General features: G+C 43.5%; 1 protein-coding gene across 1 annotated transcript in view; it reads right to left on the bottom strand.

The window, feature by feature from the left end:
• LOC102793035 (ERC protein 2) overlaps positions 1 to 17,592 on the bottom strand; it is a 158,419-nt gene that overhangs the window by 22,557 nt on the left and 118,270 nt on the right. The window contains exon 18 of the mRNA XM_087834055.1: positions 14,882 to 14,945. Within this exon, the coding sequence (XP_087690181.1) occupies positions 14,919 to 14,945 (27 nt within the window). The 3' untranslated portion in view covers positions 14,882 to 14,918. The remainder of the gene's footprint in view (positions 1 to 14,881; positions 14,946 to 17,592) is intronic.

The raw sequence follows: 17,592 nt of genomic DNA, 5'->3' as shown, positions 1-17,592 counted from the left end.
CGTACTAATTAATGTATATTTATGAGAACAGCATTATTTTTCTTCTATTAAATAACCTCAAAGAATTACTTACTATAGCTTTAAAACAAGAGGCTTAAGTATTAAGTAAAGAAATCCTGAGATTTCTCTTATTCACAAACCACAAAACCTGTGTTATAATTAAGGTGTGACAGAATTATTATTTAAAAAAGTCTTGTTTTCTTTATACAAGCATTTCTGAATCTGTGGCACTGAGACAATGAAAAATCTTTGTGTCAGTGGAACATTTATGACATTTCTCTCCACAGAGCAGAAGACATGTTGAAAAGCTGGGATGTTTACCGCTGTGATTTATCACGTCCTTTTCAGAAACTGCACTTTAAAACCTGGAAGCTGTGGTCCTTCTCATTTTACATTAAACTGCAGGTAGGCCACCTCATCATCCAGGCCTTAAGGAAACTATGCAGTTGTATCAATGCTGGCTGTGATGTAGCGCTGCTTCCTAAAATGAGCGATCACTGTAAAACAAGCAGAAATAGCTTTAAAGTTTAGCTTTAGTCATATTAAAAAAGGGGTTTGGTAATGCTAGCCTGTGTACGTAGGCCATCTGTTCAGAACCTTTTAGCTAGCAATGCTGATTTTCTTTTCTTTTTTAAATAAAACAGTGGATGAAACCAAAACCAAGTGTGACTGAGGAGATAATGTTCCTGCTCTTCCACAGCATGTCTTTATCCTGTCTTCCTTCTCTCACCCCAACCAATCACAGCAGATGGCCCCGCCCCTCCCTGAGCCTGGTTCTGCCGGAGGTTTCTTCCTGTTAAAAGGGAGTTTTTCCTTCTCACTGTCGCCAAAGTGCTTGCTCATAGGGGGTCATATGATTGTTGGGCTTTTCTCTGTATCTATGAAGCACCTTGAGGCGACATTTGTTGTGATTTGGCGCTATATAAATAAAATTGAATTGAATTGAATTGAGTTTGTGGGACTCGTTGAAAAGTCCCAGAAAACATTTATATAAAAAAATTGTTGTCAGATTAAGTAACGTTAACCTGATTTTACCTAACTCTCATCTCCTGCACACGAAGCATGTCCCCAGCAAACCGCCAAAGTCTGCTTTCTGGTCACAACGCCATCCAAAAACTGGACCGCTGACAGATTGCAGTTCATGCTGTCTGCATGTGCAACAAAGGTCCGGCAGATCGTTTCTTGGAATTAAGAAATTAAATGCATGTGTTTTGTTTTTGAGAAAATAAACACTTTCATCCCATCGTAGATCCGGGGATGGAGCTGGTGGGGTGTGAACACGATTAGCTCAATATGATAAGAAAGGGGCTTGAAGTTTGAGTTTCCATTCATTCGTTCTCTTGTTCTTTTGTTTTTTGTTATAATCAGTTGAGAAACAGAAAACAATCCTTGAACACGAACTTTCTCTTGTTTGAAGTTTGACAAGGACGTCCAGAAAGTGTTTCACAGCTAAATTGAAATGGTGTTGTTGAAAGGCACCAGCTTAACTGACATTTTGGAGCTATTTTTCAAACAGACGTCAAGAAAAGACCGACAGCTGATGGTCATTCGCTGCAGAGATATTTGGTGGGTGCGCCACTCCACTCAGCGCTGCACACAGAAGCACAGAAGCAGGAGAAGCGATTTAGCTTTGACGAGTTATCCCCATCCTACAAGTTGACACTCCTGCCTTCACTGTGAAAACCTGGGTGCCTCAATCAGTGAGATCGCCATTAGTGAAGTCTCACCATGAAAATGCCAAGCAATGTTGTTGCCTTGTTTTCTCTGTGATGTCTTCCAGGGTATAAAAAAGCACACGGGCAAATCTTGACTTTTATTAGAGCAGCTTTAAACAGCCAACGTTAAACAGGACGAAAGAAACAAGACTGGAGCAACGGAAACTGGAAGAGCAGAAACAGAAAGGCATTCATTGGTGGATGGCTCGTCTCCAAGCTCAAATAGACGGGCTTGTCTTTTTGTACGAATGTGTCAAATGAAAAGGAATTATTCCTTTGAACATGAGCAGAAACACCCACAGATACACACACACATATATGGCGTACAACAACATACACACAAACAAATTATGGCTAAGCCTAGTTATTACCTAAGCAAACTGGGTTCGCCTGAATGGAATGCCTGCTGTGAAACACTTCCAGACAAAGACTTGCATTACAGGGGAAACACGCACACAGCTCTGACATGCACACACTTTACACAGAGAAATAACGATGTAATTAGAAGGCAAACAATGCAAACAATGCAAACACATGTTTGCATCTTGCTTTCTGTCCTGTTATTCAGTTCTTTTGCGTTGCAACGCAGAAGGTTGTTTTCAGTCCTGCTAAACACATGGTGTCTTTTTAAATCAGCGGGTGGTTCAAGCTGGCCAAGGGTGAACATATTCACATGTTTTTGTATAGTTTGTGTGTGTGTGTGTGTGTGTGTGTGTGTGTGTGTGTGTGTGTGTGATAACTTAGACTGTTGGGAAGCAACATTAATATAAAACAATAAATATTAAAATTACTGTCTTAAGTGAACAATTATGCTTTTGTTTTGCATAACCCAAACATAGTGCATCTGCATGTGTGTGTGTGTGTGTACACATGTTGTTAATGCTGTTAATGCCAGTAGAGAAGCTTTGTTGATTAGAATGAGGAGCTATGATATACAGCTCAGAGTGTGCGGTGTCACATTTGAATGCAACTAATCAAAATAACTTCAAACTCAGGCTTCAGCCAAAAATCCTTCTGATGAAAGATTCTCAAACATAATATAGATCATTTCTTTGACTTCTGTGACTCACCTGCTTGTTGAATAGTTGGCCTGCACAGGCATCGTTCGTTGAGATAAAACCAGAAAGAGAAGAAGAGAGAAACGGAGAGCTAGAGGGGGGGTTACAGAGAAAGAATGTGCCTGAGAGAGCAAGGCTGAGGAATTAAATTGAGATGCAGAAAAGAAAGACAGATTGCATCCATGCTGGTATGCCATCTTTACGATCTGTCTGTGAGAAAGCTAGTGAAATTGAACTCAGGTGTGGTGTGATGCCGAAAAAGCCATTTTCCCATTAGGTCCATGAATCTCACATAAACAAATTACAAAAATACTTTCTCTATAAAAGAAAGGGTGAGCTTTCTGTAACTGTGCAGTGAAATCTGAGCAGGGCTTTGTTTATGTGTGTGACAGAGTGTTTACATTGTCCTCTGCTCCCATCCCTTCAGATTGGGAGAACACCAGGCCTCCAACAGCTCTGTTTCTGTCACACTACCTGTCTGTTTGTGGGTTTTTTGTTATGGAGAACATGTGCTGGTTCTTTATGTGTGTGTGTGTGTGTAACTGCGAAATGCCAATTCACTGTCCTCATTACAACTAGCTTAACCGCTCGAGAGTGATGAGTTCAAGGATGGAGGGAAAGGTTGGGAGCCAAGAAAGAGGGAAAAACCAATGATTGATGGTCGTGATCTTACACTGCTGACTGCACACGGTCGTGACTCGTTCGAGTAACGTCACTCCGTACAAACATCACAGGCTGTTCTTTGTCCTTTAGGTAACCTGTAATTTATCCAGTAAGGAACACCTTGCCACATATCACCAAGCATACCTGTTAGCTGACTAAAGCCACAGTCGCACCAAAACAATTGCCAAACATTTCAATTACTTCCTCTTGCGGTCGATCCCACCTCAGCAAAACAAGTCTCGTTAACATCCATCTATCTTCAGCGTATTTATTTTGGCCTTTCTGTGTTTCCATAGCTGCTTGGTGAGTGTAAACTAGCGGCATCTGCATGCCTGTAGACAAGTACAGAGTGAATAAAATGTTTGATATGGATCATTTTAAGCGTCTGGTATGCTAATGTTAGCTGGCTAGCTAACACACTATTTCCTGTCCCACCTGCTGTTCACGACAGCAAGCGAGTCAGTTTTGCATCGCCAGTTTTGATCTGGCTTTTGAATGCTCGCACTCAGCAGTAACACTAGAGCTCTAGCAGAAGCCTCCCCAGCCAGCTTCTCCCAGCAAGGGTGGGGATTGAGTCCAGGAGCTTTCACTCATATAAGGGGACAAGTGCAACATATAAATGTGTCCGAATCAACCTAAACATTAGTTCGATCAAATGGTCCAACTTCAGCAACCTAACCTGATCCATGATCCCAACACCTAGAGAGAGTAAAGAACAAAATGTGATGCTGTTCTCAGCAATAGGAGGACCAGTGAAGCTAACCCCACGGCTGCAGAGTTGAAGCCTTGCTGCAGGTCCCTCCAGGAGAGGATATTAGAGTAAAGCATAGGTACAATAGTACCTGTTGATGATGGTTTTATATTTTATCCTGCCATGCTCTACTGTGCTTGCACTGAGAAAGAATGACTACAAAAATCTCTCTCCCTCTATCAAACAGTACAGTTCATATTTAGCATTAGTCTGGTGATATAAGTGTTTTTTAAAAAGTGGGCTGACTGTCTATTTTAGGTCTTCTCATGTCACCAAAGTATAGCATCACTAAAATAGCAGTCCTCTTTTTTCATCCACGCAGCCAATCCAGGGTCCTTTTTTTTCATTTTTTGGGGCGATCGTGGCTCAAGAGTTGGGAGTTCGTCTTGTAATCGGAAGGTTGCCGGTTCGAGCCCCGGCTCGGACAGTCTCGGTCGTTGTGTCCTTGGGCAAGACGCTTCACCCGTTGCCTACTGGTGGTGGTCAGAGGGCCCGGTGGCGCCAGTGTCCAGCAGCCTCGCCTCTGTCAGTGCGCCCCAGGGTGGCTGTGGCTACAATGTAGCTTCATCACCAGTGTGTGAATGTGTGTATGGATGGGTGTGTAAAGCGCTTTGGGGTCCATTTACAGGCCATTTACCATTTTTCATGAAATCAATCAAATGAAACCATCGGGCCTGAAAAGTCAAAGACTCACGCAGACCTGAAACTGTTAACATTCGTCTCAGCTCTCTGTGTATATTGTGAAAGAAAAAAACACACACAAAGTGAATCAGGCTGGATCTGCATCTCTCCGTCTCTATCAGACACTCTCTAGGTCAGCAGTGCATCTGTGAACATGTATCAGTAGCAGGGGTTTCAAACTACCCCGTCACATCTGCCATATATGATCGTTCTTACTCATTTTATTTATGAGGCCCAGTTTAACTGACCACTTATCACATAAAGTTACTGTAGGCAGTGATCCACGCATTGAGTATCGCTCCATCAGCAGAAACACAGACGAGCCCACTGCTGGTTCTGTTTTAGCCACTCAAACACATTCACATCAAACACTCAGCTGGCGGCGATCTACAGAAAAGGGGGTGACGGAGATGCACTGATTCAAAGCAACCCCCGAAATGGAAGCCTTGGGACAAACAACCAATCAGAAAAGGATTGCTGTCTAGTCCAATCAGAATGCATTCCAGTGAGAATCCACTCCAGACCTAACCAACAAACCCCGGAGGAAAGCGCAGAAACAAAAGTCACACACAATGTGACCTAGATACAGAGCACAGCATCTTAACTAAGGGCCTGACCACGTCTAGCCTCACCGATCCTGGAACTGAGGGAGTCTGTGTTCAATCTACCCTGAGTACTAACAGTACCACATATATGTGAGTTTGTGCCTGTAGGTAGAGGGGACTGTGTGTGTGTGTGTGCACACATGACTGAAATGAGGGGGTGTCCAGGCTTAGCCCCTGTTTCAGAGATGAAAGCAGTGAGGATGGTGGCGAATGGACGCATGAGTGTTCGCACTGCTGCAAGCGCTGCATGTGCACAGCAATAAGCAGAGACATCTGCATAGGTCTGGAGCAATAAGAGGACAACATGCTAAACAACAAAGCATGAAGGCATTTGAGTATGTGTGAGTCCACAGGCACACAAACCAGTGTGTGTGTGTGCATGGAGTTGTGTCTCAGCCAGAGTGTGTGCAGGATTGCATGAGAGTGTGTGGTTGTATAGATCCCTTCTTGGCAGTGGCAGTGTAAACTGAGGAGGGTCTTACACGGGCTTTAATCCTGTGCTGAATGTCATCGTACAAGTGTGGCTTTTCCACAGGGCCAGATAAGAGAGAGGGAACCAGAGGGAGAGCAAGTTCAGCTGCACATGTGTAAGTTATATGTACGTGTGCATGTGGGTGTAAGTGCGTACATGTATGGGAAAGACAGCCATGTAAAGGATCCTGACCCACTGGTTGGATGTCAAGGATAATAGCAGTGACATACAGTAAGCTGCGAGGGACACAGAGAGCATTAATCTGCTCGTCTGAGCCGATCTGGTGACAGAGAAAGCGTCCACTCTGACATCCAGCTCTAGGGTTTCACTGAAAAACATAACCTGGTTGAAAACACACTGCACAGCCCAACAAGCTGATCTGTGTTGGACTAACTCGCCTCTGAGCCAGGAGTTTATACACGTTTTTTCATTGTGGGGCTCAGATGAGAAGTTTATTCTGCAGCTCTGAGACTCTTTAAAACCGTCTGCTGCCCGTGTCACATCGGTACCTGCAGCAGGAGACCGTGAGCCATTCTGGGATTTGAAGCTCAAGATCAACAAACATCATGCAGAGTTGAAAAGGTCGCTGACATGAAGCGTCAGTGCCTCTTTTTTCATGCAAAATAATTAATTATCATTAAAAAATGCTGCAGTGTTACAAACATCAAGACAGCTGATTTATTTAATAAATGAGGACAATGCTCGGGGAATGTTTTCAGCTAGTGTGAGAAATGAAAAGCAGCCCGCTGCTATAGACGGCTAATTAGTGGTCAGCCCTAATGTTGAGTGGCAGTGCAAAGGTTGTTATTACAGTGGTTCAGCGATAGCCCAGATATGGAGCCTGACTTTCAGTGAGAGGAAACAGGTAAATTCCTGTTAGTTTTCCTCTTCAATTCTACAAGCGGTGTCTGATAGCAGCTCTGGCATGTCTATAATAGGGAAAGAAAATAGTGACATTCCTTCTTCTATTACTTATTAAAATACATTTAGTGTTTTTTCTCAGCCACAGGGTTTCCATGGGTGTCAATCTTGATCATAAATGTTTGCTTTCTATTAGGCAATTTAAACGTATCTGTTTCTGAACGCATGCGTGTGCAAGATCCTGTACTCGAGCTGAGGTATCCAACGTGCTATGTTTCAGGGTGTTACATCCTTTCGGTAAGTAGCCATATATAGTAAAGTCAGCAGGTGTGAATCCCCCCAGTTTGGGGCAACCCCCACCACACGCTGCCTCTGAATATAGCCTCTGCCTCGGAGCAGCCACATCTATGATTGGCAGCCTAGGGCTGGGTCTACATGTTAAAAACACAGTTTGGGGAACAGAGGCCTTACCCTGGACCCGAGGCTATGTGGTATTTTTGGAGCTTTCAGTGTGGCTGCATGTGTCTTTGTGTGTCTGTTAGAGACGGGGAACTCAGGGGAGCAAAGCAAGTCTGAAGAAAATAACTGTTTAAAAGGAAAAGAGTGTGATTCCCATTTTTTCTGTTTGCAAATCCCAGTGCCCCCCCTCCATCAGTGCTTCTTTGTGCACGTTCACACTTTCTCTTTGGGGTGTAATCCAGCTTGAACACAGGATCTCACCTTTGAGGTACCTGCACAGTTATTTTTCTGTGTGTCTCACACACAGGCACGCACACGCACAAACCCACGGATGCTCAAAGTGCCTCCCCAGGTGCAGGTTTCTCCTGAGGGAAAGGATTTTGTGTGCTGCCATCACAATGAGCTGAAATACCCTTTTAATCCTGCCAGGATCTCTCACTCTCTTTTCCCTCATTCTCTCGTTTACACACAAAACCTGCTGCACAGTTAAAACCTATTCAGGTAATCAATATCAGGTAATACCACTCCTGCAACACAGTATTTAAATATGTATTTCCAATATTCGAGATCTAAAGAAAATTTAAAACGTGAATGCGTCCTGAGCAAATCCATTTGAAGAAGTGACAGCGATAATAAATAATGAAACAGAGAGAAGAAAAAGGAGGAAGACAAAGGAGAAAACAGCGACAGTTGAAGGTGGACTGATTTATGACTCGTACAGAGAGCGAGGAGAAGCTTACAGACTGAATCATACCTGCATGTTCAGACAGAGGCAAAGATGAGGGAGTTCAGTATTCCAGCTTACTTTCTCACTCGGTCTGCAAACTGTAAATGTTTTGTCAGTAATATAAGAAAGTAACAATATTATTCAATACCAGTGAGACGTCCATCCGATCAGGAGAAGCCATGTCTGAATGCTACGTCTGTATTAGCTGGATAATCATTAGGACAAGGATGAAAACAGAAAACCAACAAAACGAGCTTCTTATAAAGCTGTTGAGAGCAGCACTGAAAATATTTACTTAATTGGTACGTCAACAAGACTATAAATGATAAGCATCTAATAGGTTATGACTACGGCCCCCTAGAGCCCCACATGATCCTGTGATGCAACAAGTTTCTGATTCATCCCATCATCAGTGGCCAAAAGACAAATATAATTTGGTCTGCACTGTGTGGCTTGAGTAAGAAACCCCTTTTCATACCCAAGAGGACAGTGAGGGGGGGCTTAGTGAAGGGAGGTGTGTGTCTAATACAACTAATTAGCAGACAAGTCTTCATATTTTGGCTCCTGATGTGGGCCACACGGGGCTTTGCAGATTGATTCTGACAAGCTGCTCGCACATGTACGTTTTCACTGCACGGATCAGCACTGATGAACAGGGATTTACTCGCAATTACAGAATTTAAAAAGAAAAATATTAGTTGTTCCTGCAAACGCAGGTTTGCATGAACCATTGTACACGTGGCCATGTCTCTGCCTGTGTGATGAGCGTGTCGCGGGGAAGAGGGAGCTTACTAAGACAAACCGCCTGATGATCCCACATCAGGTGTTTAATTGTCTTCTCCCACACACACACACACACACACACACACACACACACACACACACACACACACACACACACACACACACACACACACACACAAATACACGAATAAACTTGTCTGCTTCACTATTTATTCTTTCCTTCTTTTCTCTCTTCTGAGCTGCTGCAGAGGTGTCTCTGGGTTACATCTGTCTACAGCTTCACACGCTGACAGTGACGAAGCATCCCTGTCGCTGCTCTTCACCTACATTAAAGAAATTTTGTGTTTTGCATTTCAAAAGCATGTTAGATTTTTACAGCATAACTTAAGTAAAAATGTGGCCCTGAGTGGGGTTTAGCTTCCTTCTTAAGCTTTTCAAGATACGGTCTTCAGATTTGCCGCACAAATAAACTACATCTTTTTAAAAGTTGCCACAAAGACCAGCAGCAACTCGCACTGCCAAAAGACGTTTGGAACATAACCGAGTTGTTGTTGTTTTAATTGAACTACAACATGCAGCACACTCAGACGTGCTCAGGTGTTGCTGAGCTATCGACTTCCCTCCACTCCTGCTCAACCTGGTGGAACCACCTTTGACTTCACAGACTGATTATGCTGACAGCTAGCTGAAGGATGGCCTCGGTCAGACGCCTCTACTGACCCCTCAGCCGTGGTTCACTGACTACCAAAGACACATGGCGCAGCACAGCTTTGAACAAAGACGGAGCATTAACCCAAACACATGCAGATTTTGTGCACACGCTGTAGACTACAACTTTAATAACAAAAGGTAGACAAAATATTGGAATGATAGGAAACGACTTCCTGTAAGAAACACAATAAACAACATGGTACTTGAGTTCAATGACCCAGTGTAGTTTCTGTTTCTGACGAGACTCTAGTGGCACCACCCAAACTATAATTGCTTCAACAATATTTCATTTTCACACATAAATTAAGGGTGTGATTTAAAGCGCCGTCTCAAGCCGACTGTTTAGAAAATCCAGTGTATTCATTAATGAACATCTACTGACTCATGTTGATATAAAGGAGATGATATTTCTTCAGGCAGTTTGTCAGCTTGTAGTAATGAATGCGTGGGGTAATAGTTGTTTGCTAGTTCTAACCTGGCACACAGGAAATAGTGGCAGGGCTGTGCAGCTGGAAGCTACTTACATTATTCCCTTTACCAGGTACACCTTGTTGGTTTTGGGTTGGATCCCCAGCTGGTACCAGCAAGCCTTCGAAACGGCTTTAATTCTCCGTGGCGTAGATTCAACAAGGTGCTGCAAACATTGTGCAGAATCGTCAGCTGCACATCCAGGATGCAAGTTTCTCATCCCACTACATGTCAGAGGTGCCGTGTTGGACTGGCATGTGGTGACTGTAGGGGCCGTTCGAGTACAGTGAACTCATCGTCATGTTCAAGAAACCAAATTTAAACTCTCTGAGCTTTGTGGAGTAAAGCATTATCAATACCACTGATAGCAGCCATCGGTAGATGGGAAAACTTTGGTCATAAATCGATGAACATGGGCAACAATACTCATTTAAACAATGCTCAATCGGTACTGAGGTTGATACCATTGAGGCTGGCAATGGATTCTGTCGATATATTCTTTTAGTTCTGCAGCAGAAACTCATCAGACCTGGCAACAACCTTCTGTCGTCCAGTTTCGATGAGCCTTTGTGAACTGTAGCCTTAGTTTCCTGCTCTTAGCTTGCAAGAGTGCATCTGGTGTAGCTGCTGTAGCTGCTTCAAGATTCTTTGTGCTGTGTGTTCAGAGATGCTCTTCTGCATACCTTGGTTCTAATGAGTGCTTATTTAAGTTACTGTTGCCTTCCTAACAGCTCCAAGCAGTCTGGCTATCAGTCTGACCTCTGGCACCAACGAGGCATTTTTGCCCTGAACTGCTGCTAACTGGATATTTTCTCGTTTGCAAACTCTCCTTTGTAAACCCAACAGAAAATGTGGGGAAATCCCAGCAGAATAGTTTCTGATCTGCTGGGATTTCTGAAACTCTCAGGCCAGTCTGTCTGGCACCAACAATCGTGCCACATTCAGAGTCACGAAAATCACCTTTCTCCCCCAGTTTGAACTTCAGCCAGTCGTCTTGACCATGTTTACATGTGTTTCTGCGATGGGCCATGTGACTGATCAGAAACCTGCGTTTCTGAGCAGCTGAAAAGAGGAGCCTGTTGAATTGGCTGGGGAGTTTAAACGATGTAGTGATGAGCTAGTTAAGGTATTTTGTTTACAGTTAGAAATCTATAAACCACGTGAGACTGAAATCATCACATTATATTTTTATATGATGTTAGTTTCTACTTAGGAACTTTTGGTCTCAGGTTTGTTATGCAGATAAAGAAAACTGTGATTATGGGCTGTAAAACTGCATTTACAGAAGCCATCTTTATGGTGCACAGCACTTATGGTCTGTAAAAGCTCAATTTCATGGATATGCACATACAACTTTAGATTTATTTTATACCTGGAGCTCATTTATAATCAGTAGGCTGTTGCAAGAAAAGAAGAAAAAAAACAGAATAATGATGTCTACAAGAAAACCTACAGGGCAACTTTGTTTGATGGCCATAAACAGGATAAAAGAGATTTTATCTCGTAAAAGTATGCAATGGGCTGAGATATCTGGTGTTTATGTTTAACAGAACAGATCCCAGTTAAAATCTATGTATGTTTAAAGAGATCAACACCTTCAAGGGGAGTAATCTCTAGAAAGCATCACTCCCAGTCTTCTGGTTATGACTCAAAACTGCAGACAGAAAGCTGTGGCCGGCTCTGCCACTCTGAGTGAGTGTACATACCAGGAGTTCATATATTACTACATACTGTATTCTGCTGACATTTTAAATGTGAATTCCTCCTTTTGGGGACATAAAAGGCCCCCTATCCACTTTCACTATATAAAAAGCTAAAAACCTCAAACAAACTTTGTTCAAGGTTACAGTAGGTTAAGATTAGGATTCAGCTTTGTGTTTATTTCTTAACGAAACTGGACGCTAACATATCAGCTATGTTTTGTCCAGGCAAACTGAGAGACCCTCAGTAGAAGAAGTGGTTTGATCCACAGCTTCTCCAGTGTGTCTGTCAAAGTGTCCTCAGGCAAGATACTGAAGCCCAAGATACTCCCGATGCAACCATCGGAGTGTGAGTGTGACACAGAAAGTCTAAAGGGATACGACTGTGTGGATGGGGAATGTGGCTTGCACACGGAGTCCTCGGTTAGAGTAGAGCTATACGATTATCAGTCCTTTTATGCTGGACTGAGATATAGTAAGCTCTGCAGTGCACAGGAGGAAGATGAGGAGATGAACATTTTACCTGCTCACATGGCCCCCAAAGCTGCAGTGCTTTAATCTGGCTTGGATTTCAGCTCCACTCTGCCCTTTAATTATTTCCATGTCCACTCCATTTGTTAAGTAAAATCCATTCAATAGGCTGACAGAGGATTAAGAGGACTGTGATGTTTCTGACAATGTCGTTTATGTTGTGCATTCTTCTAAACTTCATCTCGACTTGCTAGCTAACCACGACCATGTGTCATTTCCTAATGATCCCAGATTGGCTGGATCCAAAAAACAAACAAACCAACAAAGAGAAAAATACTTCCAGGTTTAAACAGTTTGGATTTTGGGCTTTTTTTCTTTGTTCTCCCTCTGCTCTGAGATGTACTTTTAATTTGCCAATGATCAACAGGTTAGCAATCCTGCTGCACATACACTCTTGGGATGCTTGCAAACATACAAACACAGTATCCTCTGCGAACACAGAGTGGGCAAATGAAAGCCATCTTCTTGACTTGTTTTAACCTGAACAAAGTGCGTGCACACACATGCATGTGAGCAAACACAAATACATACATGTACACAACACATTTCTGTCCTCGCTTGGAAAGCCTCTGAGCTTCTTTTTGCTTCATTCAGTACAAATAGCTTCATGGTGGGATAAAAGCATAATGTTTCCAGAAACCCCCCACACTGTGCTTTTGGCCTCATGTTCTCCCTCACTTTTTCCTCTGACCCCCTTCTCGTCTGCTCTCACTCCAAAAGGACATTCTTATTTCATTAGAGGTGGGGTCTCGGAGGCCAGCGGGTAAACAAAACCCCTGTAATCAACAGCAGGACATACACAACCTCAACGAGCCAATCAGAGTCTGTAAGACAGAACCATGGCTAACCAATACAAATCCACACCTGGATGTTTAGACCTCAAAGTTGCCAACTCAAACTCAGCACTTAGGTTCTTGTGGCATGCAGCCGAGCACCGGGACTCAAGGTTATCCATAAGAAACACCAATCAAATCTAGCATACACACAAGCGCCCAGACGCACAGATCCCTGGCTATTTGTCTATCGCTGCTGTCATCTCTGTTTGCTCATATTAGGGAGGGCTCACTCAGGGACAGGATATGGGGATTAGGTCTGGCCTTATTGCGCTGTAGCTACATACCACTGAATAGCTCCCATCTGTTCTCCCATAGAGGATGGCTAATACACGTTAGCTGCGCTCGTGCTTTGCACTGCCAGAATAACAGCAGCGGATAGATGAGCAGCACTGATATCGCTAGCCACAACACCACTCTGCACCAAAGGCTAATGTGCCCGGCTTATTCTATTAGATTAGGATAAGAAGAACTAATACACAAGTATACGCAGAAGATCATGATATCTGATTGGAGATACGAAACCAGTAGGCTAATCACGGGTCCAATTCCAGATTTACCTTAAGGAAAATGTGTTAGAGCAGGGCAAAGTTAAACCCTGAGAAAGGTGGAGAGATGGAAAAAAGATGGAGAGATGGAAAGAGAGGGAGAAAGGGGGCAGTGTGGTCTGTTTCATTACGGTGAATCCTGACACTGCTGCATTCTCAGCACACATGGACTGGATTATAGGCTATGTGGGCTGCTCCGCCACTGTATAGCTCACCAACACTCACTTCAACACACACACATGCATACACACGAGCACTTGCGAACGCGCACACAAACAACGTGGCTGAACACACAAACGCTTTGCACTGCAGAAAGGCAAACCATTTGCTCACGCTATAGGACTCTTAATCCCAAAAGCAGCGCTGGGGCAAAGTGCACAACTTCTAAGTTGTTGAGGTTAGAGGCAGAGTCTGCTTGTGATGGTCCACCTGTGGATTACTGGGGGAAAGGAATGAGATGCACTGGAAACTATGAGTATACTGTGCAGCCTGCTTTTCGCTCCCATTGCCACATAAATACATAAGGGCCCTTTTGCTTTTTTCCCCACCTTTGTTGTCCCTCATATGTACATTTATATGTCTCTTTTAAACCACACACACACGTATTAGCTCGAAGCAAACCATTACCTCCCTGCACAGACCTCTTTCTGCACGTCTGTGTTCAAAGGGACCCTAAGCCCATGGGGGGGGGGCTTCGATATAAAACTCCCCAAACAGGAATTATGCTTTATGACTTGACATTCTTCATTTTATGCTTTTTTAGCTTTCAGCCTTGAAAAAACCCTTTCATGACTGCTCTGTGTTGTATTATAATTAGCTACCCCACACACTGGCACACAATAGGGTGGGGTAGTGCGGTAAAACTTTACTATGACTGAAAAAGCGGGGTGTGCAGAGACAGACTCATCCATCTCTGGTTTTTCTCACTGTGTCGTTTTTATCACCTATGGGCCCTGGTATGTTCGCTTTAGGCTGCTGGGTGTATATAGGTCCAATAACACAGTTTCCTATAGAGCCCAGAGTGCATGCGCCACACGCACAATCAGCAACACTTCTCTGAAGAGCAGCCTAAAAACTCTAAACATAAAGCTGAATGAAACAACGCTCTTTAGTCAAGTGAAATCCCCGAGCAGTGGAAAAGCCGGGCTCTGTTACACGCTCCTCGGTCAGAGTTGGGTAATGCTGTGGTTATTGTGGTGTCATCAGTGTTCCTGTCTAATGGTTACTCAAGCCTACTGAAGAAGCGCATTGTGTATACGATCATTAAAGTGGAACACATGTACAGTACGACACTCTGGCTAATGTTAGCTTTAAAACTAGCCTACGGTGTAACAACAGCTGTGTGGAAACTCACTGTGAGAAACGGGTGTGGGTGGTCATGTTGGTGGTCATCATGCCCATATTCCCTCTTCATCATCCTGTGAGTAAACATTAAAAACATGCATCATCATCTCATCATTTCATTGCACAAATTCTGGTTTATTGAGTCTCATTAACTAACTTCCCTGTCCAGCCTTAAACCCCTTTGACTTAAAATCCAAACGATCCTGCTCATGCTCTCGTTCAGAAAAGCTGTGCATGACATCACCATTCATCAGTGTGATTGTTAGAAACCAATGACTAAACACATAAGGTGTTTCCTTTAGACTGAAGCTGTGCAGACAAGAGCCCTGCTAACCAGAAGGCTAATTCACTTAGACACTTACAGCATGATAGTTAGCATGACCTGGCAGCTCACTATAGCCAAACCCTTGCCTGCACAATGCTAAAATAGGCTTCAGTAAAGCAGAGTCTATGCTAACGTGACACTCCAGCAAAAAAAGAAATCTTGGCTGCACTCTACGGTGGCTTTGGTTGAACTGAGTAGTTGTGACAAGCTCGGTAAACTCAGTAGGCTACATCTCAGCAGCTAAGCTATAGATATAATGGCCTTTCAATGGAACATGCTACGTGCTAAAAGCTAACGTGCAGTGAATGGCTGTGACAGGCCCCGTAAACAGAGCCAGACCTATAACCACTCATTCTGCCAGGTTAAACACGCACACACAGACACACAAACAGGCCAAATACCATGTGCTACTTCTCATAAAGTTGAAGCAGCCAGCATGTTAGGACTTAGAATAAAGAACAACAATCGAAAAGAAAAGGTTGTATAATTCTGTCTCTGATAAACACTTTATGGCTGCTTTCAATTTCCTTCCGAGGCTATTGCCAAGCATCTGGCAGCGGTGCTGGCATGCCTAAATGAGAGCAACAGGAACGCAACATGCCCGTCAAACTGCACAGACTCCCTGCTGAGACACAAACCCAGGGTGCTAAATCCACATCCTGTGCATGTCACCTCAGAGTATTTTTCACTTGTCCTCTCACTAACTCCGTTACTAATTAAGCAGGCCTGGGCGTACAGTTAGAGGAGGTTTGAACTTGATAACTGTGGCAATGAGATTTGAATGAGATGTGGTTTTGGCTCCTTGGAAAACTTGAAAGTGTATTCTCGTGTTTGTGTATCCAACATGCCGGCGCATGGATGTGTGCTCACGCGTCTTAAATTTGCAGCGCGCCTGTGTGTGTGTGTGAGCACGTGCAAACGCAAACGCAAAAAAAAAGTGCATGTGTGGTCACTGGGATGTTATTCATGGCACTAGCTGTATCTTGGAAAGGCATTGTGGTCTCTAGGGTGAGCACGGAGAGCCTCTTCATCATCATTATCATTATCATCATCAATCATCCTTCAAGTGGTGTTCCTGGACCCGGCAACGGCCTGAACCACTGACCTAGCCACACTTGTTTATTATAACTGAAACGGGAATGACGGAGGAGAAGAAGGGACAGTAAATGAAGGAAATGGAGAAAGAGAGATGTCACTAGATGTTACAGAAGGAAAGACAGAAATTGGTGGAGTGGATAAATCATGAGCAGAGGCAGAACAATATCAACTAGAGGTGAGACAGAGAGAGGCAGAACAAAATGTTTTTGGGGGAAAAAAGTGTAACTAAACATGTCAGTTAAACTGCAAGGAGGCAAAAGACACGTGAGGACCAGTGTTTGGAGATAAACACCATGACCTCAGGGAAGTAAATTGCTGAAGTTTCCCATAAGGTCAAAGTTCAGAAATGAGGAAAAAACAATGAGGTGGCATATCTGACCTCTGTCAGCAGGGTCTGCTGGTCATTTTAAACTGTGTGTTTGACTCAAGGGTACAAAACAATCCTAAATGCAGAGCAGGAAGGTGAAGACGTAGTGTTGACTGACACGTTCATGTTTCTCTTTAGTGGCAACCAGAGCAAAAAACGAGCATTAAACAGAATGATCTTTTTTTTAGTTATAAAAAAGAAAAGGAAAGCAACCCTAACAAGCTATTATCCTTCATCCTTTTTCAAACATGGTAAAGAGAAAACACTTGGAGCAGATGTGCAACAATAACAAATAGCATATAAACAGGGAAATAAACTCTGTAAAACATCTGCAGCTGGACGGTCTGCACACTGGCTAAATCGTCATCAGCATCTAAGTAAAATCAGCATCTAAGTAACGTCAGCGTTTCAAAACTGGAAATATCTTTCAAATATAAAACGCGCCCCGTGATTTCCTTCTGCCGGTGCTCTGACCTGTCCCGACACTGAAACCCGAGGGCGTCTGTTATTTTCCTTGAGTCATGACCGAGGCGTTAGCATCTGCGTTTCAGAGACATTTCTCCCATCCCACTGCGTCCTTTCGTCTCGTGGGCTGCGACTGGCCCGACATGCTGCCACTTTTAGTTTAAAGTGAGTTTTTACAAAGTTTACACAACGCGGTGATCTGTTTGACGTCAGACTCTGCAAAACCATTCAAATGTGTTTGAATAGCAAAGCTCGCAAGAACAGACATTTCCAAGGAAACGGCAACGACTAGTTTCCAAACTTCAGAGAATGATTTTTCATCGTTACCGCAGAGGAAACTGCTATCACACATTTCTTTTCTCTAATCTAAGGTCTAATCTGTTCTCTGAACATTTTCCTTTTTTTATTCTTGCACGTTGCGTTTTAATCTTCGGCTTTCGTTTTCCCCCAAACGCCGCACAGAAAG

The sequence above is a fragment of the Neolamprologus brichardi genome, chromosome 20, assembly GCF_056152115.1.
Source record: "Neolamprologus brichardi isolate AB-2024 chromosome 20, ASM5615211v1, whole genome shotgun sequence".
Classification (NCBI taxonomy): domain Eukaryota; kingdom Metazoa; phylum Chordata; class Actinopteri; order Cichliformes; family Cichlidae; genus Neolamprologus; species Neolamprologus brichardi.
This window is presented reverse-complemented; position numbering and strand designations above follow the sequence as displayed.